At 39.1% G+C, this 22,145-nt stretch overlaps 1 protein-coding gene across 3 annotated transcripts; it reads left to right on the top strand.

The window, feature by feature from the left end:
• The first annotated feature begins 6,176 nt into the window (after nucleotides 1-6,176).
• CCNL1 (cyclin L1) lies at nucleotides 6,177-20,672 on the top strand. 3 transcript variants are annotated; one of them, XM_081138120.1, is made up of 12 exons: nucleotides 8,046-8,486; nucleotides 8,770-8,844; nucleotides 9,316-9,425; nucleotides 11,182-11,254; nucleotides 15,067-15,187; nucleotides 16,289-16,353; nucleotides 18,086-18,185; nucleotides 18,281-18,385; nucleotides 18,480-18,621; nucleotides 18,865-18,976; nucleotides 19,090-19,188; nucleotides 19,870-20,672. In XM_081138120.1, the coding sequence occupies exons 4-12, from the start codon at nucleotides 11,232-11,234 to the stop codon at nucleotides 20,216-20,218; spliced, it is 1,116 nt and encodes a 371-aa protein (XP_080994246.1). In that variant the 5' UTR covers nucleotides 8,046-8,486; nucleotides 8,770-8,844; nucleotides 9,316-9,425; nucleotides 11,182-11,231; the 3' UTR covers nucleotides 20,219-20,672. The 3 variants fall into 3 exon arrangements, with proteins under 3 accessions (XP_080994245.1, XP_080994247.1, XP_080994246.1); XM_081138119.1 differs by lacking the exon at nucleotides 11,182-11,254 and having other exon boundaries at nucleotides 6,177-8,486; XM_081138121.1 differs by lacking the exons at nucleotides 11,182-11,254; nucleotides 18,086-18,185; nucleotides 18,281-18,385; ... (2 more) ...; nucleotides 19,090-19,188; nucleotides 19,870-20,672 and adding an exon at nucleotides 16,593-16,794 and having other exon boundaries at nucleotides 6,177-8,486.
• The last annotated feature ends 1,473 nt before the right edge of the window (nucleotides 20,673-22,145 follow it).

Genomic DNA, 22,145 nt, shown 5'->3' with positions numbered 1-22,145 from the left:
CACCTAGCCTAACAGTGTTCGGTGGGTACTCAGAGGTTTGTTGAAATAATTCCTTCCATCTCTGCAAAGTTTCATTATGGACAGTTTTTCTTCTATAAAACAATGTGCATAAGATCTGTTATTAAGAAAGCTATTTATTGTCAGAGAATCATCCCATAGATTATTAATTACGAGGAGTAAAGGGGCCTTTACAATGCATAAATCTGGTGGACCCCACAGTAACCAATGATCAAAAATTAGACAGTAATTGGACATTGTGTGCCCCTTGATGTGAAGCTTGGAGAAGGATACATCATTACTGGAAAATTGTTTAACCTGAATCTAATAAGGACACAATCAGACAAATCCAAACTGAGGGACATGCTGCAAAACAGTTGGCCAGAAATCATGCAAAATATCATAGAAGACAAAAACCCTAGGGAATTGTTCCAGATTAAAGAGACGTGATAACTTTCTGCAGGGAAGTTGATGAGAGGCTCCTCTATTTTTGTTTTATAATGTTCAAAATGGCTAATGTGATCCTCAGATTCCCTGAGTTACTTCCTGTTCCCGCTGAGAAAACTAATTAAATGTGTAGGGAGCTTCAGAAAAGCTGGTTCTTATTGTTCCTAAAAGTTTCTGCACTGAAAATCTGCTTGCATTGACTTTTTATTGTAAATTGAAAACAGTACTAAACAGGGTCAGCTACTTCATCGCTCAAAATTAATTTTCAATCCTTACAAGGAAAATGGAATCATTTTTTACAATGTTATTTTCAGGAAACTGCTCAGTCCTTTCTATTTTTAATCGCCTAACCCCAATCTGAGGGAAACGAATAATAAAAATGAAACCACTAGAAAAGCTTGAGGAAGTTAATGTTCTTAATATTAGAGTTTCTGATTTATAGCCCTTGATTTTCTTGTTGAGGTAATCACTGCTTTACACCCTCGGGAGCTCCTGGGAGCCTCCAGAAATGAGGGCCTGGTCCTCAGCCCTCCATAGTCCAGTCCCTGCTGGCTTCTGCAGCCTCATTAGTTCCTAGTGTGCACGCACGCATACACCTAATATTCTATCACACCATAATATTCCTTGTTTAAGTCTTTCAGTTAAGGTGGGTTTAAGAGTAAATGAATACAAAAGTTATTTGTTTATGAAACTGAAAATCCCAGGGATAGAATATAGGATATGGCTACATGCAGGGCCATAAATGAAGTTACTGGATTGAGTTTCTATCTCTGGTCTCTGCTTTTCTTCTCTGCTGGCTCCTTTCTCAAACCGGTTCTCTTCTCCGGTGTTAAGAGGGCAGTCTGTAACCCTGAGTTTACATCCTACTCTCGGCAATCCCTGTGGGAACAAGCACTGGTCTCCCCCAGCTGTCCAAGGTTCTGGCAAAGTCCTGGATTTGATTGCCACTCTGAACTAGTCACTGGGAGGGAGCGGAGGGGGATGGGAGGCGCTGACTAGTTCCTGAGCTGGGGAAGAGGTCAGCTCCTCCTCAACCACCTACACTGAGAATAGAGAAGTTATGGTCCCCAAGGGAAAACAGAAGGGTGATTGAGTACTGGGCAGGCTAAAACAACAGATGTCCACTGTATTTCTCAACATGCCCAGTAATCTCATACCTCCCTGCCCTGGCTCCTGTCTCCCCTCTGCCTAAAATGTGATTCCACATTTATTCTTCTCACAAATGCCTATGTAGCCTTTAAAACCCAGATCACATATCACCTCCTTTTTGCCACTTTGTTTGCTTGTTTATAAAATTAACCCATCCTGGGAACCATTTCTGTACCTTGAACCTATTTCTATTATTATCAGACTGAATTGGAAAATTTTAAAAAACAATGAACTGCAATTGTAGAAGTAATATTTGCTCATTATAAAAAAAAATTTTCAAAATGTAATACTACTCAAAGAGTGGCCTGTAGACTGGCACCAAACTCTGAACTGTTTGTTATGAGTTCCTCAGTGAGCTAAGTACAGAGATTGAGAGTAAATATCTTTTTTTTTTAAATATATTTTTATTGATTTCACAGAGAGGAAAGGAGAGGGAGAGGGAGAGGGAGAGAGAGAGAGAGAACTATCAATGCTGAGAGAGTCATTGATCCGCTGCATCCCACAACTCGGGCATGTACCCTGACCGGGAATCGAACCCTGATCGCCTGGATCCTAGGTCGATGCTCAACCGCTGAGCCACGCCTGGCCGGGTGAGAGTAAATATCTAGAAGTTATGGCAATTTGACACAATAACTTTGTTGAATCTAATAAGTAATTCAGGCTGGCATTTGCAATTTATTTAAAATTTTTGTTTTAGTAACAACTCATCTTTATTGGATTTTATAAAAGTACCATTCCACACCATGTTGGATATGGGTAGTGTGCTCCCTTTTATATGAAATTAACCATTTGTATAGATTATATATATATATATAGAAGGATAGACATCTGGGGAAGGTAATTAGATAATTTTGATGAGAGATTGGGGGATACAGATAGGTGGGAGTGGGGCTTTTACCTTTTTACTTTGTGTAGTTATTGCAAAGCTTCTCAAACTAGTTGGTCAATTTCTGACATTAAATATCATAAAGAATGAATCCATCCAAGGACTAGCTTGACTGGGTCATTTGCAGACTGCTATTCGCAGTCTCCTCCTTGGACTGTAGTATCCTCATATGACAAAGAAAAGAACAGATGCTAACTTGAAGCTGGCTCCCAAAGCAAACCTGTGGTTTTATTGGTTTTATAGTTTAGTTTATTAAATTGGCACTGGTGTACGCCAGAGTGGTTCAGTTCGTTGAGTGTCATCCTGTGCATGGAAGGGTTGTCGGTTCGATTCCTGGTCAGGGCACACACCTGGATTGCAGGTTCAGTCCCAGGTTGGGGGCCATGCAGAGGGCAGCCAATTGATGTTTCTCTCTCACATCAATCTTTCTTTCTCTCCCCCCCTTCCTCTCTCTAAGCATGTCCTCAGGTGAGGATTTTTTAAAAATTAAATTGGCACTGGCCTTAACTCTTAGTCCAATTTCTGGACACACCTCCAAAAACTGTCCCAGAGCCTGTGTCCACAGGCAGATACCAAAGTACTTCACTGTATTGCTTTTTGTGAACTCTCATTCCTGCAACTCTCCAGTGACAGCAATTCCAACTGGCCTGCTATTCTGCAGCCCATCCCTGTACAGAACAGACATTGTGGGCTGCTTCCCTAGCCCACTGTGAGGACACCGATTTGAGCGGAAGTGGAAACATGGCTGATCTGCTACAGCGTGCTGCAAAGAGAACAGGCTCAATGGCAACCCGCAGCTACTAGGGAGAGAGGGCTGTGGTGGTAGGAGGGACACTTGAGGGTGGAACTCGGGACCAAAAGGAAAAGGCAAGACCAGGCGGCCTATGCAAGGCATGAGGAGAAAAACATGCAATTCACAAATTTTGATTAAGTATCTAGCATACACATAGTGTCTACCAGGTTCTGTGGAGAATACAAAATAAACACAAAAAAAGGGTACTGTTTTTAAAAAGTCAAGACGTACACCCATGAAGTGATCAAATAACAGTGCATAGTAGTATAGAATCGTGTCTAAATGTACACTAGAGGTCATAAGTACTTTGAGAGTCCAAAGAGGGAGAATTAATGAAAGCTAGACAGGGTGGGCAAGGCTTCTGGCAAGAGGTGGAACTCCATCTGGATCTCAGAAAAATTGTTAGGATTTGATCAGTAGAGAGGAGAATTAAGAATGCTGCAGGCTTGAGAAACAGAATGAGGGAAAGTGTGAAATCTGGTAGTAAATGATGTGAGTGAGACAGGTCTGGCTGGTCTTGGTTCAGGCAGAGACATGAGGGGGAGGGAGGGAGATAAGGTGAGGTGATAATGCAGTAAGGAAATGAATGAAAGGCAAGTTTAGATTGTGGAAGGCCTCAACTCCCAAAGGTGTTTGCGCTCTATCATCTGCGGAGTTTTTAATTTGAGGAAGCAGGGTAAAGAAACTGATATTTCAATACTTAAACTGATTTCCCAGGATGGAGGGTGGGAGAGAATGGAGTCAAGATCATTTAAAAAACTACTGTAGCCCAGCCAAGCATGGCTCAGCGGTTGAGTGTTGACCTAGGATCCAGGCGATCTGGGTTCGATTCCCGGTCAGGGCACATGCCCCGGTTGTGGGCTCGATCAATGACTCTCTCATCATTGATGTTTCTGTCTCTCTCTCTCTCCCTCTCCCTCTCCTTTCCTCTCTCTGAAATCAATAAAGATAAATAAATAAATAAATAAATAAATAAATAAATAAATAAATAAATACTGTAATGGTCCAGACATCAAGTAACAGCAGATATGGCAGACTAGACAGAACTGGCAGATTCATGAACAATTTCCTTCCTTGAAGGAAGGAAAACAGGACTGGGTAGCTAAAACAGAATAAAGAAGATTTAAGAACCAAGGATGAGTCTGAGGTTCAAGATGTCTGGATGAGCAAAGAATTTTAGACCCACAAGGGGTCTAGTCATACTCTTTCACTTCAAGCAATGATAAAATGGTTGTTTAAAGTCTCAGAACTAGTGCTCAGCAGAGCCAGCAGCAGAATGCCCAGGCTAGTGCAATCATGAGATTTTCCAAGCAGTATATGCCAAGAGTTGATTACATATATATCATTTTCAGAATGACTACTGCTAATGATGAGAACCACCAGACCAGAATGTGATGTCATAATAACCGCCACAGGACTCAATGAAATATAGTCATGTAACTACATGAATTGTTCGAGCACAAGTCAGACACTCTGATTTCTGCTGTAAACAGAAACTTGATTAGCAATTTCTCAGGGTTATAAATGCTCCCTGATGGCATTAACCATGAGTAGTTATCTCTTTTCTGCCTGCTTTTTGCACTTACTGGTCACCTTGACATTTGTCTCTGTGTGTACCATTCTCTTTGTTAAGGTGAGGACTTATACTTCATTTGAGCTCAGCCCAAATTACAGCGCTGTGTTATTAAATTCTGGTGGTCTACTGATGAATAGCCGATTGTTGAAGAAATTAATAAAATTATACCAATTGTGAGTTTAGGATTAAAGAACCTGAAAGTGTAGATAATGGGAAACAGGCTCCCCAGAGAGGCTACAGAGACTGATGGAATGAGAACTGATTTAAGAATCAGGAGTATGATTGTTTATTAGTCCCAGTGAGGCCACTGATAATTCTGTCTCTTTAGTCCTTATCTGAAGCCTGCAGGTCTTGAAACAGTAGAAGCACAACTTTAGTTATCATCACTGATTTCCTTTTAGGCCTGGGTAAACTAAGGGCCTACTGGAAGGACCACTGTTGAGAAAGAATATACAAAATATATTACAGACTTTTTTTTTTTCTAGTGACAAAGAATTTAACCATTTATCTTCCTAATGAAAGAGACTCACTTGCCTGAACTCATTTCTACTAATGTTCCCATACTATTAAAACATATGCTTAACTCTTTCCAATTCTGTACCCTTTATAACTCTGAATAGGTCTTAGTATTTCCCCTTAATGTTGATGTTTGGAAGTAGGTACATGGGAAAACAACTTTCTTCATAACTTAGAAACAATGTAACAACTCTTCCAAACCATGTTTGTTTGTGTGTTTTTTTCTGGAATTTAAACCTGAAAAGGATAGGCTAAAGTAATAAAAAAAATCCCACTGCTGCTTATCCTCTGGATTAATCAGGGTGTTGTTTTTTAAAGAAATTAAAATTAATAATATTCCCATTTGATGAGTTAATGCTAAGCAAATAAAATGTTGGCTCACCTCCCCCACCACCTATGTTGAAGCTGAAAGGAGGAACAGTGAAAATAGTTCTATCTATTGGATGTAATTTGGGATATAGTCAGAAGGGAGAAGGAAATGGGCATAAAGTTGTAGAATTGTCTAAGTGGTTCTGCTTTTCTGGAAATGACTGCCAGACACTGGAGGTAGGGAGGAGGAAGATATTGGGAAAAGATATCTGGAGTAGAGCAAGTAACCCTGCCTCCTTCCAGAATTTGTCCCTCTTATGCCTGTGAACTTTTTTGGATTAACTATGGACCTAGAGGGTAAAAATATAACATATATCAAGACATCACCAAGTCAGTTTATTGGAGAGGCATGGTGCAAGACCCTCTAAAGAAGAGAAAATTTTCCATTAAAAATACTCTTTAAAATAAGTTAAATCGCTCTCAAGACATTACAATTATAGGCAGTGATTTTTATTGAAGCTCAATGTTTCAATGAAACATATTGACAATTAGGTTTTGTTTTTTTCAATTGATGACAAACAAGAAGTTACAAAAATAGCACAGAGTTCCTGTGTACCATTCACCCAACTTTCTCCAAGGATACTATCTTACACAACCATAGTAGATTATCAGGACCAGGAAAGTAGCATATTATCAATTAGTCTTTAAAGATTTCAAAATTTGTTATAGTATTTTAAATCCCTCCTGAATATTGGGATGATTCCCTGGAAGCAGCCTAGTCAGAAAGGTGAAGGAGGTGACATGCAGAGACATTAAGTGCTTTATCCAGCACCAGCATTACACTCTCTCTGAATGTTTCTCAGCCCTGGCTGAACACTGGCATCACGGCAGAAAGGGCAAAATCACTGGCTGGGGCCCACCCCAAATAAGCTCCATCGTCTTCTTTTAAAAACTCCTCAGAAGGTCCTAATGTGCAGCCAGGGTTCAGAACTACTGACATTAGTCTTTACCACGCAGGGTTTTTGTTTTGTTTTTTAAATCCTCCCCCCAGGATATTTTTCCCATTGCTTTTCAGAGAGAGTAGAAGGGGGGTAGGGAGAGCGAGAGAGGGAGGGAGAGACATCAATGTGAGAGACACATTGACTGGTTGCCTCCCGCAGGCTTGCGACTGAGCTGCCTGCCCTTGGCCAGAACCAAGCGGGACCCTGCAGTCCAAGGGCTGCGGCTCTACCTAATGCGCCAAACCGGTTGGGGCTTTCCTGCTTTTTTAAAAGTGAGTTTTTGAGTATGTTTTGCCTTAGTGACATCATTGCCAAAACTGAAATTTATTGAAACTCCTTTTGCCCTACATACCCAATTTTCAATGCTCTTTTCATAATTAAACCTCAAAACCGAGCTAGGTAAAGGAAAGGTCATGGGGCATCTCAACCCTGGACAACCTCTCAGAAATTCGAGAGAGGGACAAAGAGACGGTTGAAATAAACCAAGATCAACTCCCTTTTCTTCCAACTCTAGACTTAATTGTTTGGCTCAGTCTCGTTTTTACTTCAAATTTTAGGGAATTTTGGGTACTGCTAGCTAACATCAGAGAGGAAAAAAAGTACCAGAGACTGATTCCTCCCACTCCGTCTACCTGCGCTAGCCACGTGGGAAGACACGGGCCGCCCGCATCCCCGGAGTACCCCGTGGGGGTCGGGCCCTGGCGCTGTCTGTGGAAACCAGGGATTCCCAGGGTCCCGCGCCGAGCCGCGGTCCTGGGGCCGGGGGCGCGCGCCCCGCGCCGGGGCTCAGCCCTCGGACGCCGCTCGCCCGTCCAAGAGCCTTTTTGGGGAACCGATGTGGGTCACATTCCTGTTCTCTAAAAATACCACGGAGCAGTCCTCCCCAGATTCCTTGCGGGTCACTTAAACGACAAGTTCGTCCGTACACGACTTCGGGGTTACAGCTTACACCCGTCGGAGGGCAAAGGTCGGCCCCAGGCTTCCCCACGTACACGCTGAGCCTGCGCCCCGCAAATGGGAAAGCTGGGGAGGGCGAGGGAGCGAGGCCGAGGGGCGCACGTTCTGCGCACGGCGCCCGGGTCGCGCAGTCACAGGACGTTTTGCCAGGTCTATCTTGGGGAGAAGGTAGCTCGTAAAACTCCCTAATTCTTGCGGCTAAAAATATCACAAGCCGGGCGGCTTGGGCCTGTTCTCGCTAAAAAGACCTTGGGGCCACCCTGACCTCTCCGGGGCCCCAACACGTAGGTCACCCAGGGTGCCCCACACACAGCCACAGCCGCCGGGGTCGCGCGCGAGGAGGGAGCGTGGGCGGGGGCGCCGCGCCCCGGCAGGGCCCGAAGGGACTAGTTGGCACGCGCGGCGGGGCGTGGTGACGTCAGAGCGGAAGCGCACGCGGCGTGAAGCGGCTCCGAGCGCGGCGGTCACGGGAATATCCGTCGCGCCGAGGACGCTGGTTAGTTTCGCTCCGGGTTCCGGCTGCGTTGGGCGTGCGTGCAGCTCGCTGAGACTATGGCGTCCGGGCCTCACCCGACAGCGACCGCTGCCGCCGCAGCCTCATCGGCCGCCCCCAGCGCGGGCGGCTCCAGCTCCGGAACGACGACCACGACTACGACCACGTCGGGAGGGATTCTGATCGGAGACCGGCTCTACTCGGAAGTTTCGCTCACCATCGACCACTCGCTGATCCCGGAGGAGCGGCTGTCGCCCACCCCGTCCATGCAGGATGGGCTCGACCTGTCCAGCGAGACGGACTTGCGCATCCTGGGCTGCGAGCTCATCCAGGCCGCTGGCATTCTCCTCCGGCTGCCGCAGGTCAGTGCTCGGGCCCGGGCCGCCGGGCGCGCCTCTTCTCCCCCCACCCCCGCTGTCTCCCGGTACCACCTGGTCCGGGCCCGGTGGGAATGGCCCCCTAGGGCTTCCCAGCCCCGCGCCCCAACCGGAGCGGGGCGCCGTGGGCGGGAGGACGGGGAGGCGAAGCTCTCTCGGTGTTCGCGGTGGGGAGGGGAAGGGGAGAGAGCGGCGGCACAAAATGGCGGCGCCGCCTGGTGCGGGCCCGCCTGACCCCTGCGCTTCCGTTCTTCTCTCTCGGCTGCAGGTGGCGATGGCAACCGGGCAGGTGTTGTTTCATCGGTTTTTCTACTCCAAGTCTTTCGTCAAACACAGTTTCGAGGTAAGTACGGCGGGGGCGAGTAAAGGATTTCTTCATCCGGAAATGGGAAGGAGGGGGGCGGGTGGCGTTAGCGGCCAGCTTTCCCAGAAAGGAAGTGGCTGCCTTAGGCCTTTGTACCTAGTCCTCACCCACCAGGAAGTAGGGACGTTTTAATGTGTTCTGCGGAACGGATCCCGAGTCCTCTCATCAATTAGAATTTTCAGCCGAATGGGAAACTCCTGTGAGGCTGAGTTTGACTCTGGATTCAAAATTGAGAGATTAAGCAATGAAATAAATCATAGTTTTAATATGGCTGGTAAGCTTATGGCTTGGAAATTTCAGTTTAATTTTATTTCACCAAAGGTTGTCCCAATTGTGTCTTAAAGTTTCTTCATCAAAAGTTCGTTAGACTTTGACAGGGGTACTTTTTCCTAACTATAGGATAGTGTCGTAACCTAACAACTGTTTTTATTGGATCATTGGCTCTTTCAGATTGTTGCCATGGCTTGTATTAATCTTGCATCAAAAATTGAAGAAGCACCTAGAAGAATAAGAGATGTGATTAATGTATTTCACCACCTACGCCAGTTAAGAGGAAAAAGGTAAGATTGGCATTATTGAACACAGCATCTCTTAATACTGTACTGTGCACACCAATCATCAAATCAAAACATTCTTTCCTCTCAAGTTAAAACCCATGCACAGGAAAACTTATTTAGGTGTTGAAATTCACATAGGAACATACTGATACTTGATGAAAAACCCCACAATTAACCAGCTATCTAAAGTTTGTAGAGGCAGTTGCATTTATGGACAATCCTAACAGTGCTGTGAAGCAGTCCTGTGGCTTAAGATTAAACAAGAAAGGGAATACGTTTGGCTCAAGTGTGAGTGTGTTCTGTAAGTTGTTTTTCCCCATCCCTCTCTGGAAGACCGAAGGCTGGAAGTTTAAACACTTCAGTACAAGTTAATATTGTGGCACAGTTTTGTGTAGATTGTTTCTCTACTCGGAAGTCCCAGTTAACGCTTTATCAATTGAGGTTGGCTTTTGTTAGAGTACTTCTCAACATTGAACTACGATATATCGCATAATACCGGATCTGAAAGGACTGCAGGATGATAAAGTTTGAAGTCAAAGGGATTAAACAGGTATTTTGTCTTGGTCAGATACAGTCTCAGCGAGTGGGTTAGAAAAATAACTTAATTGATTGGGTTATATTTAGATAAGGCCTATTTAATTTCTCTTGTAAGAAAATAGAGACCAAAATAGTGTCTTACAGGTGTTGTGGCTATATCATAACACTTTATGTGGACATATGTGTTTATGTGAGGCAGTACCAAAAATTTTAGTTGCAGCACTTCTGTGTCTTCAGGCGACTTCTAGTACATGCTGCAGAAGGATATAGTTGGTGTAGATTAGTTCTTTTCCCTTTTTAAGAAATTGCGATGTTAGACAAATTTGTACTGAGTTTGAAAGGAAGTTACAAAAGGAGTTTAAGTTGTTTTGGGGGTTGGGTGTTGGTTAGTGCCAATTTAGCGTCCTACATGAGTGGTTCTTACTGGCTGAATCTATAAGTTGGCGTAATAGAACTGTTCAGAGAGAAGCAAATAGTAAAGTAGCCTTAAAACAGTCTAGTTAAAAAGTCCAAAACATTGCTACTCAGATAGTTTTCACATTTTTTCAGTTTTCTTACATTTTTTTCCTGCCATCTTTTCTCATTCACCCTAACCATATCCAGGGCTAGACTAATTTTTTTTTTTTTTTTTTTTCCATTTTAAAATATCTTTTAGCTTCTTGGTGAGGAATTCCTGGAAATTGGGAAGATTTCAATTTGGTATTTAGTATGGTGTGAGCTAAAATTTATATTTAGATACCTAGCTGATTCTTCAGGGTGTTCAAAACAAAATAGCTCTAGTGAAAAGGCTCTTTAGTGAAAGGATTCTGTGTTACCCTAAAGGAAAAGCTTTCTATCATTCTTGAATCATTGAGCCAATTCTTATGTTATCGCTTATTATGATTATCAACTTTGAAAATTTTCTGTGAGACTTTGAGCATTCTTCTTGATGTCAGAGTAGGTCTTAACTATAAAAGCCTTGGAATTTAATACATCTCACCTGACTGTTGTGTCTGATGTAACAGTGTGTTTTTTTGGGGGGTCATTACAGAGAGACTGATTCTGTCTCAATCTTAGAATTGACTATAGCATGAAATTTAAAAGGAGTTGTTAATTGCATGGAAGCCTTTTTTTTAAAGCAGGATGTAAAAGTGTTTCTATGCATATTACAAGTTTACTCAGACACGTAACTTGTATGTGTTATTAACTTCAACTCTTTTTTCCCTTGCAACCGACTATACAGCGACCAGCTACATTTACCAAAGCCTGGGTGATGTGGAGTGGTACATAGCGATGAAGCTGTCGTCATGGCAACAGTGAGTGAAGTATGGAAAATCCCCAAGGAGAAGCCAGTGCTCTGAGAATAGGTCACTGGAATCGGGGACTAACAGGTTGGCCACTGCTGAACCATTTAGAAAAACTCCTGTTTCTTGTTATAAGCTTTAATCTTTGCTGTCCAAGTTATTCAAACTATAGCTTAATATTTCCTTTTCATAGGTTAATGTTATTAGAAATATCAGTATGTAGTTAGGTAAAGTAATACCAGTTTATATTAATGTAGTTTATTAAAGCTTTAAATTGTAGTGTGAAGTAGAAAATTAAAAAGGCATCATTTTTTTAGCTTTTAGGTCATTGTTTTTCAGTCCTAGCTACACATTAAATTTATCAGAGGACCTTTTAGAAAGTACCAATGCCCCCTTTGTTTTTTGTTTTTTTGGGGGGTTTTTTGGTAGCTTGATGATTGTCATTTAAGCTCCAAATAAATGGCTGAATGTAAAGGAAGGTTGCTTTTCCATTTTAATAGTTTTCAATTATAATTTGCTTTTGGGGTACAGCATATTCTCAGCAAATTAAGGGTTTTCTGTAGTTTTAAGGAGCCCACATTGATACTATAAAAGGCTTATATGTCTAAAAGGACAAATCTTCAGACTGGTGCAACCACTCATTGGTACATATGGTGTGGTATTTTCAACATGTATGTAGATCATGGATGAAAGTTGGAAGGGTGTTAAGTAATCTTGTCATTTAGTCCAGCCTCCCTTTGCAGTTTATTTTGGTGGTTCTTAAGGTAGTCTTCAGTTTGTTTTTAAACAATGCTAAAAAAAAGAAGGGTACTTTGCAGTAATGTTGCAAATTTCTGTGTATTGAGCAGCAGTCTGCCTCTTTGTAAACTCATTTCATTTTAATACAGTTCCTTGAACTAGTTCCAAATTTTCATGGTCTTTATGTTACATGAGTGAAACTTAACCATGTTTGGACCTTCTAATCCCAATTTCTCTTTCTTCAAGGTGTATTTCAACTAAATCATGCAAAAGGAAAAATAGCTATTCTAAGAGGCCAGATAATAAACTTCCAGTGACTAAAGTCCAAGATTTCCTATTAAGACTAAAATTTGAAAATTGTTTTTTTTCATATAAATTAATTTGAAAAATCTGACAAAAGCTGGAGAGGTAGAGTTAGGTTTGGTTGTTTGTTGATAATGACTTTTTCCCCCTCTCTGAATAGATGGTTTCTTTTCAAGAGATCTAAAAATGCCACCTCTTCAAACTTTTTATCAGAAAGAAAAATTAACCTAATTGGAGAGGAAGACATTCTAGCAAACCTTAATTCAGTTTAATGTGCTTATTGCTACAGAAAGTACTAACTGATACTATGTTAATATAAATAAACCACTTGCTTAGTCAGTTTTCTTGAACCTTGTCTTGCTGATACATCGGGATAGGTTTTCCTTCTACAAAATCTTTTTTAGTTGTAAATTACATGTTTATTGAGCCTTTCCTGATTTGTGAGGTAAAACCAATTCTGAATAAAATGAAGCTGTTAGATTATACACTGACAAAGTTGGCTTTGAAAACTGCAGGTAATAGGCCTAAGCAAGAAGTTGAGTATATAGTTGAATTAATAGTGGATAATGGGTTTGGTTTCCTTAATCATTTGATGTTATTAGGATGTTGACACAAAAAAAGGGAAAGTAAAGATTGTGGCAGAGTAGATGGAAAAAAACAGTTCGTTTAAGCAGAATTAATAATTAAGCCTGATTTGGCACCACAAAGTAGCCTTAATTTGAGCAAGAGTTTAGCTGGTTAGTGACATAAAAAAAAATGAAACTTAATACAATTTGAAGGCAACTCTTAAAGCAGGCCTAGTAAGAGGTATAAATGAATTTGTGCAACATAAATGGTGGGGGGGGGGTGGGGATGAGACAAAACTGCTTTTATAAAGTTTTATTCATGGTGCAGCTTTGTTGTGAATTGCAGTGGGTTAAGAGTTAAGGTGGTGTGCAGCTGTAAAACTGAAGGTGTCCTTTCTCCTAATGCCTGTTGGAGAGAGATTAAATAGTCTGAAGTGGATTTTAACTTCCAAATTTCTTGTGATGAAACCTGAAAAATCATAAACCTTAAGATCTTTGAGATATGTTTTCCTATATACATTTATTGCTCTTATTTGAGTTAAATTTTTTTTTTTCCTCCAAACAGTTAATTTGTAGCCTGTTGTCCTTATAAAAATGGATTCATTGTGCTGTTATATTAGAAATCAGCCCCTCCCCAATTGGCAGCCTCGAGCCTCACACCCCTTCATATCTGTAATAGGAACTGAACTGAGTGAAGGCCATTTTCAGCATTGTTAATCTAAGTAACAGCTATTTTCCATTTTGTCAGTGTTGCCAGCTTTTGTCTTGTTTAATGTAATTTGATAAAATAGCAAAGTTTGAAATACTCTAGTGTTCATAATTTTTAAATGTGAGAATGTGATTTCTCTGATAACGTTGCTACAGGGGTAGTTGATGCAGCTTATTTCACATTGTTTTCTAATCTTCAAGTGGATGTATTTAAATTAGCTTTTGATTTTAAAGTATGAGCTTACATTTTTCTGGATTTGCATTGCTGTGCATGGTGACTACTTTTTAAAAATAGAAGTTGTGTTCTGCCTGGGGCAGAAACTCTTGAATCTTTTGGCTGAAAATGAATATGGGGGAAATATCTAAATGTCATATATATATGTGTGTGTATATATATACACACACACATATATATATATAAAACATATATAAAAAATAAATATATACACACACACCATACAATATCTTAACAAAAATGTATTTTTTGTTGGTTGGATCTACAAGTGTATCAAATGAAGGACACTAGGACATTTTATGGGCTTTTAAATGAAAAAGTCCAAGTCCTGACAACAAACTTCTCAGTAAGAAACTAATTTTGAACATAAGACTTACATAAAAATAAGAAACCAGTTTTTAATTTCAAGACTTAAATAAGATAGTCTTTTAATTCAGTGCGCTGTTTCTAAAGCATTGAACCACTGATTGATACATAGCCTTCTGTCTGCATCATAACTTTGGAAGCTATCAAAATTTAATCTGGCACAGAGACCTTGAGTGTTGTCCTGGTTACCTCATTATGGTCTTCCCTCCTCTTGCATTTCATGCTAAATACTGCCTGATAACTAAAACCACACCAAATTTAGTCATGGTTTTTATTGATTACTTTGAGTTTTGAGTCTGATAAAATTTTCATAACTTTAATTGAACTAAGTCTTTAGTTTCCAGATTATTTTCTTTAACAGGTAGAGTCTTAGAACAATTTGTTTAAACAAATTGCCCATTTGGGGGAAATCTGGATTAGCTACCCAACCTTTTTCCCCCTAATTTTAATTTTGGCCATAGAGTAACCAAGAGTTGATGTTTCATGAAGTGAGTAAAATCACTATAATCTTATGAGGTCTTATAGTAAATATTTTCCACAGCACATTTGTTTTGTCCTTGCAGAGAGTCTGGAGACTAATAGGATTTGTGATAAGCCATCACTGAAATTAAGCAACATATACATAAAATATCCATACGGAAAAAACCAACAAGGATAGATCCAGGAGAATTAGAGTGAATTTTTTTCATGACAGGGTTGAGTTAGTTACTGTAGGAATTTAGTCTAGAAAGTATATATTTAATTAGCATAACTTGGACAGCACAAGATTAATGCCTTAACTTGTTTGCAGGAGTTTAAAAAGCTGGTTTCTGTTGCCAATAGTTGGTTGGAAGGGAAAAAGGAGATGCCACAAATAAAATTTTTTGGATGTGCAAAACAGTTTTGATTTTATTTCTTACAAACTATAGGACTCCAAGCCCCCTGATCCTTGATCAGAACTACATTAACACCAAAAATCAAGTTATCAAGGCAGAGAGAAGGGTGCTAAAGGAGTTGGGATTTTGTGTTCATGTCAAGCATCCCCATAAGGTGAGTTTTGTAGAGTTACAGAAATTATATTCGTAAGTATTAGGGGTTTCCTTAAATTTTTAATTTACATGAATTTATGTTTATATTTTAGAGTTAACCTTGGTTTTTAAAAGCATCCTTTTGGATTTTGAAATATATCAGAGAAATGAGAGTCAAAAAGACTTGGGTTCTAAATTTCACTCTTTATTGTGTAGGCATAAATAAGTTCTTTTTGCCTCTGGTTAACCCAGTTTTTCCTGCCTAGAAATGGAGATTATGAAATAACTGATTTCAAGGAGTAAATGATACGTGTGTGTACATATGCGCAAAAGAACATGGCATGCTACCTGTTGCATAGTAAAATGTTCAAAGTGTGGTGGCTGCTCGCTGTTACTGTTACTGAATGTTCGTAGGTTTCTCTAGCAGCGCTTGGCTTGCATGTGATTGACGTAGTAATAGCAAGATAGTTACTAGAATGGGTGCTCTGAGGGCAGGAGTATGTGCAATAGAAACTTGTCTCTGTGTGACCTTGGCAGGTATCTGTTCTTAGATTTCACATCTCTAAAATTGTAAATGGGAATGATGTAATACAGGTCTTGGAATACCTCATCTGAACTGAGGTAAAGCTACTTATGTGTAGTGTGATAAGCACTGTAGAAATATTTAGTCTTTGATTACTTACTATAATACCCACTTGGAGTATTACATTATATGTATCATGCCTATTGTATAACTTTAAAAACACAGTCTCTAGGGCTTGGGACATGGAGAATTGTACCATGGGAAATTAAATACTATAATCTTTTAGCTTTAACTTGTTTGCAGGGCACAGTGCCTGCTACATAAAGTATTCATGAAAAATTAGGTATTTTTCATTGAATTCCAGTTTTTTTCCTGTACAATTTTTAAACATATTTTTAAACATAATTTTTTATGGAACCTAGTAGCATAACCCACATTGACTCAGGTACATTTTAGGTTGGTCTGTATTATTTATGCAGTTTATAGAAGAAATAAAGCTTGAATCTAACATTTTCAGTTACTTATATTCATTGAACTCTGTACTCTAAAAGAACCAACAATGTGCTAAATTGAGGTTTTTTTCCCCCCCTTGTCCTTCAGATCATTGTTATGTATTTACAAGTCTTAGAATGTGAACGTAATCAAACCCTGGTTCAAACTGCCTGGTAAGTTGCTTTTTTTACATTTCTTTCCTAGCCAGGAAAACAGAAGCAGAAATAAAGTAAGTTTCATTTTCCCTTTCCAAAATAATGAGATGAGTTTCTTTTGGTGCTTTTTGTTTTTTTGTGTTTTAATCAAAAGGTAAATAATGCTTATTTCTGCTTCCTGTTTTCTTGGCTTGACTAATTACTTTTAATGGAGAACTCAGTTTAACTTTGTTCTTTTTTCTACTCTTTAATTAAAGGGTAGTCCATGATGGTAAGTCATAGAACTCTGCCCTCTGCACTTCAGCCCATGACCTCAGGATGGCCTGATTGGCTGCCCTGCTCTCCAGCCAATCCAGTGCAAGCTCTCATCCGAGATTCACTGAAGTGGTCCATATCCATCTGGCAGCATCTTCTAGTTCTGTCGGGGTGTCAAAAGGATTTGTATATTTGCTTCTAGAAGTAACTATTCAACATGCCTATGTATTTAATGTATACCTGTAACTATCAAAATGAATAGTTCATTTTTGATAGGTTTGTTATCCAACCATTATGAATTAAGTAATTTTTTTTGTTAGGACTTTGACTAGATTTCAGCTTTCAGTATGTATAGCATGAATTTTTCCAAAGGAAACTATAACTTGTAGCTTAAAGTGGGCACCATTTCCATATTGGATGAATTTATAGCTGCTGGGCTATTGCAGACAATAACAGAATTAAGAATTACTTGATTTTTCAAAGCACTTTATAACTTGGACTTTTGAGATGCATATGTGTGATTTGGAGTAATGGCTTATTTAAAGGTAAAGTAAAACAAGGATTTGTGGTCCAGACATAACTACTGTCTCAAGACAGTTGGCACACAGGACTTAATTTTCATGTTCTGGACTATGACTGCCATGCTTCTTTTGGATTCAGTAAATATTAGTAATAGTAGAAAAGTCTCATTGCTTTTATAAAATGCATGACATTAAACAAAATAAAATGCATGACATTTTTAATATATGTTCTATAAAACAGATTTTACCAGATATCATGGGTAAGGATTTTTAAGAAACAGCCTTTTAGTTTAACCTTTTAAACAATTTGTAAAATTTCTTTAAATACTTCAGGAATGTTGTGGGGGAGGGTTCACTACTTAAGAAATCAAGCAGTTTATTAACTGAACTAGTTCATTGCTTTTATTTGTACTTAGTTTCAAAAAGGTATATAAACAAGGCTGTTTTATATATTTATTGCTCTTCACTGCCCTGTCTAGATTTTGTGAAGTAGCTCAGTTTTCATAATATAACTTGGTGAGTGCTTCCCTTTGTACCCCTGTCACAGTACTTGAGTTTGTGAAAGAACTTGGTTGACACTGCTTTTCATTGTGGATAAAGGAGAGATGGTCAATAATTAACGGCTTGAAGTATGGTTGGAGTGGTTTATGATTTCTGAAATTCAGCGTCAGAATTGAATTTTAAAGCATTGCTTTTCATTGAAATACATTTTAAAAACTTTCAAAGTAAATTCTATTTGGAATAATCGAATTGTTTTAAAGGAATTGAGTCATATATAAGAAAGCTCAAGAGTTGTTCTAGTGTTAAATTCTTCTCTCTTGTTGACTTTTGAGTTAAGAATTGTTAAATGCTAGAATAGGAGGGTATGAATATAAACATGAGAAGAAAAAAGAATAAAGTAGATTGAGTCTCCAATTTTATGTAAGCTTTAGAACTGGTTCATGTACGGAGCTTACAATGAAAATATTTTTCAGGAATTATATGAATGACAGTCTTCGAACCAATGTATTTGTTCGATTTCAACCAGAGACTATAGCATGTGCTTGCATCTACCTTGCAGCTAGAGCTCTTCAGGTAGGTATATATAGCCTGTTTTGTCTTATAGGATAAATTAGTCCTAATAGAAACAGTGAACATTTAGTCTAAACCACTCTGTTTCCATGGTTTAGATTCCATTGCCAACTCGTCCCCATTGGTTTCTTCTTTTTGGTACCACGGAAGAGGAGATCCAGGATATCTGCGTAGAAACCCTTAGGCTTTATACCAGGAAAAAGGTGATTCTGTTTTCTCATGTTTGTGCTAATACTTTCTCAGTGCTAAGACTCTAAACTATTGTGGAGAGATACTAACTTCATTTTCCTCCAACAGCCAAACTATGAATTGCTGGAAAAAGAAGTAGAGAAAAGAAAAGTAGCCTTACAAGAAGCCAAGTTAAAGGCAAAGGGATTGAATCCTGATGGAACTCCAGCCCTTTCAACCCTTGGTGGATTTTCTCCAGCCTCTAAACCATGTAAGATTTATTCAGAGTCTAAATGAGTTGGGCACTGAAGGTGTGTGGTTATTAGAAAGCTTTAGCATTTAACAGTTGCAAGGAAACAATGATGTTAAGAAGCTCTTAACTGTTTTCTCTTGACAGTCCACAAAGACATACCTGAAAGCATGATACTTTGAATTATATTTGTAAACAACTTTTCATCCTCTGTTAAATCCAGTAGTTAGCATGTCTTTATTATGTTTGTTTGTTTGTTTTAAGCATCACCAAGAGAAGTAAAGACTGAAGAAAAGTCACCAATCTCTGTTAATGTGAAGATGGTTAAAAAAGAACCTGAGGATAGACAGCAGGCTTCTAAAAGCCCTTATAATGGGTTAGTATACTTGAGTTAGAACTGGCCCAAGGAATCTTTTTTTGTGCTTAATTTCTAACATACTAAGCATATAACTAAAATACTGTGGGTTTTTGTTTTGTCTTATTTTGAAGTGTGAGAAAAGACAGCAAGAGAAGTAGAAATAGCAGAAGTGCAAGTCGATCAAGGTCAAGAACACGATCACATTCTAGATCACATACTCCAAGAAGACAGTAAGTAAATAGTCTCTTAGGAAAAACTTATTTGGAATGTTTAAAAGTTACTCTTTAAAAAAAAATTGAATAAGTTAGGCTAGACATAGGCTTTTCACAAAAAGGGTAGCTAATGAGAAATGAGTTTGGAAATTTTTCTGCATGTATGGGGCTTTTTGTTTGTTGTGTGTATACCTTAGTGGCATTCTATTCTGTTTTTGCCAATTTTATTTTTTTGAGAAGTGTAGGGACTGGCCAAAGTGCTGTGGAGGTATATAATACCCTGTTTATAATGTGAAAACATTGTCTTTCTGATTTCAGTTAGGAAATGTGACTATATCGTTAACCACTTATTAACCAGTAAGACGACTATAGCCAAAGAATCTTCTAATTAGCTTTGTAATTAGATTGCTAGCTATTTGTGGCTCTTTTGCATGTTTGGGAAATAATGCAATAAAAAATATAGCTATCTAGAACATCCTGTAAAACTTGGTAGTTACTCTCCTTGGAATATAGACATGTATTACATTTGTTTAAGATTTGTCTAATATAATGAGGGGGGAGAAATTTAATAAAAGTCTTCAGTCTGGCCTATTGTCAGTACAGGCCTAATAGTTTTGTTTTGAATCTGTTACGAGCCCCATCAAAGTAATCTGTTCCCAGTAGAAATTGAATCTAAACCTCAAATTTTTATTATCTAAGTTATAATAATAGGCGGAGTCGATCTGGAACGTACAGCTCGAGGTCAAGAAGCAGGTCCCGCAGTCACAGTGAAAGCCCAAGAAGACATCATAATCATGGTTCTCCTCACCTTAAGGCCAAGCATGCCAGAGATGATTTAAAAAGTTCAAATAGACATGGTCATAAAAGGAAAAAGTCTCGTTCTCGATCTCAGAGCAAGTCTCGGGATCACTCAGATGCTGCCAAGAAACACAGGCATGAAAGGGGACATCACAGGGACAGGCGTGAAAGATCTCGCTCCTTTGAGAGGTCCCATAAAGGCAAGCACCATGGTGGCAGCCGCTCAGGACATGGCAGGCACAGGCGCTGACTTTCTTCCGTTGAGCCTGCATCAATTCCTGGTTTTGCCTACCTACATTGTGATGTATGGACTCATAATCAAAACATTAAAAGCAAACTGATTAGGATTTGATTTCTTAAAACCCTCTAGGTCTCTAGAAACACTGAGGACATTTTCTGTTGAAGAGAACTATGTTAATTTTTTTTTTTTTTTTTTTTTGCACATAAAAATGCCCTAGCAGTATCTAATTGAAAACCATGGTCGGGTTCAATTGTACTTATAGTTGTCTATTGTTTATTGCTATAAGAACTGGAGTGTGAATTCTGTAAAAATGTATCTTATTTTTATACAGATAAAATTGCAGACACTGTTCTATTTAAGTGGTTATTTGTTTAAATGATGGTGAATACTTTCTTAACACTGGTTTGTCTGCATGTGTAAAGATTTTTACAAGAAAATAAAATACAAATCTTGTTTTTCTAAACTGCTTCTTTAAATACCTTATTTAAATAAATTATTTGAAAGACCAAAATTTTAATAGTAAAATGGCTGTACTGATTTTCTGGTAAACTTACTCTATTAGCTAGAGTTTGAGATTGTTGTCTGCATTGGGAGCTTTTGTAAAAGTCTTCCCTGTACATGTGGAAGACGCAAATGGGAGTGACACCCAACAGTAACATTAAATGTTAAATTAGTTTTATGTACTATTTTTAAAGCAAAGCTGCCCTCATGAACAAACCAAAACTTTTAACATGATGGTAAATGAGACCCAGCTATTGAGCTTTAAGGTTTCTTTAGATACTTTGTGATTTTTATCTAGGTGAGGAGAATTCAGTAATGAGGTGAGGCCCTTAGAACCTGGTTGACTGATATGGTAAAATCTGGCCACAAAGAAAATGTAGTTTTGTTGAAAAAGCCATTGTCATGTATCCAAATGAACATGTTTCAAATCATTTACATTGAGAGTTACTTTCCCAATATTTTGGAAGTGAATTTAGAGATTTTAAAAGACCATAATAAAATATTTCAGTACTTTATATATTAGGTTTTCCATTAAATTTTTTTCACCCACCTTGATTACTTGTCCACCAGACTTGGCTCCAAATGATTTGTTGCTGTTTCAAAAAAATCAGATAAACCCACAAAGGGATGAAGACTTAATGCCACTATGGATGTTTTAAAAAAAACACGTTACAGTTTCTGAAGAGGATTCTAAAGATTTCCAAATGTTCACCAGTGTCGGACACTGGGGCTGGAAAAAGTAGAAAGCCTCACAACGCAGCTACATTGAAGGAGGCACGATTCATTTGGATATAAAAGTGTTGAGTATGCTACTAAAACCTGTTCCCACTTCAACAACTAGTATTACCTAGTGTGAGTAGCTTCTGAAAGGGTGAGAAGGTAAAGCGTTGAGTGTGTGTTCTGTATACTTTGTAATGTTTCTGAACTATAACAGTATTTCTGTAGAGCTTAAACTGCCTCTAAATAGTAAACAGTTCATTTCCTTTACATGACAGGCATTGAAAAAGGCAAATGTCAACAAAAGCCCTGTCTAACAGATTAACGTTCAATTCTTAATTGTGTCTGAGTTTAACCTACCTTCTTGCTTTGAAATAGCACTATGGGTGTGTGAAATCACAGTTTGTGAAGATGGAAGATGGGGAGAGCACACTGGCAGTGGGGGTTGAGGTTTATATGTTAGAGGTGGCTTTGCAGAGGTTATCTTCCCCGAGCTCTAATTTTTGTCTTGTGCTATTAGTTTTCTAGGTTCCTGTAAAGAGATTTACAAACTTAAGCTGCTCTACCTGAATTTTTTAAAAATTTTTTTGAAAAATAATTTTAAAACTTTTATTATGGGAAATATATCAACTAGAAGTAGGAGAGACCCATTTCTCAGCTCCAAAAACACTGATCAAATCGTGGTCAGCCATCCCTGTTTGTACTTCACCAGTCGCCG

The sequence above is a fragment of the Miniopterus schreibersii genome, assembly GCF_964146895.1.
Source record: "Miniopterus schreibersii genome assembly, chromosome: 5".
Classification (NCBI taxonomy): domain Eukaryota; kingdom Metazoa; phylum Chordata; class Mammalia; order Chiroptera; family Miniopteridae; genus Miniopterus; species Miniopterus schreibersii.
This window is presented reverse-complemented; position numbering and strand designations above follow the sequence as displayed.

Coding starts and splice junctions, on each gene's coding strand:
- CCNL1 (XM_081138119.1), top strand. CDS start 8,184: ATGGCGTCCGGGCCTCACCCGACAGCGACCGCTGCCGCCGCAGCCTCA. Junction 8,845..9,315: donor TCGTCAAACACAGTTTCGAG/GTAAGTACGGCG, acceptor TGGCTCTTTCAG/ATTGTTGCCATGGCTTGTAT. Junction 9,426..15,066: donor CGCCAGTTAAGAGGAAAAAG/GTAAGATTGGCA, acceptor TACAAACTATAG/GACTCCAAGCCCCCTGATCC.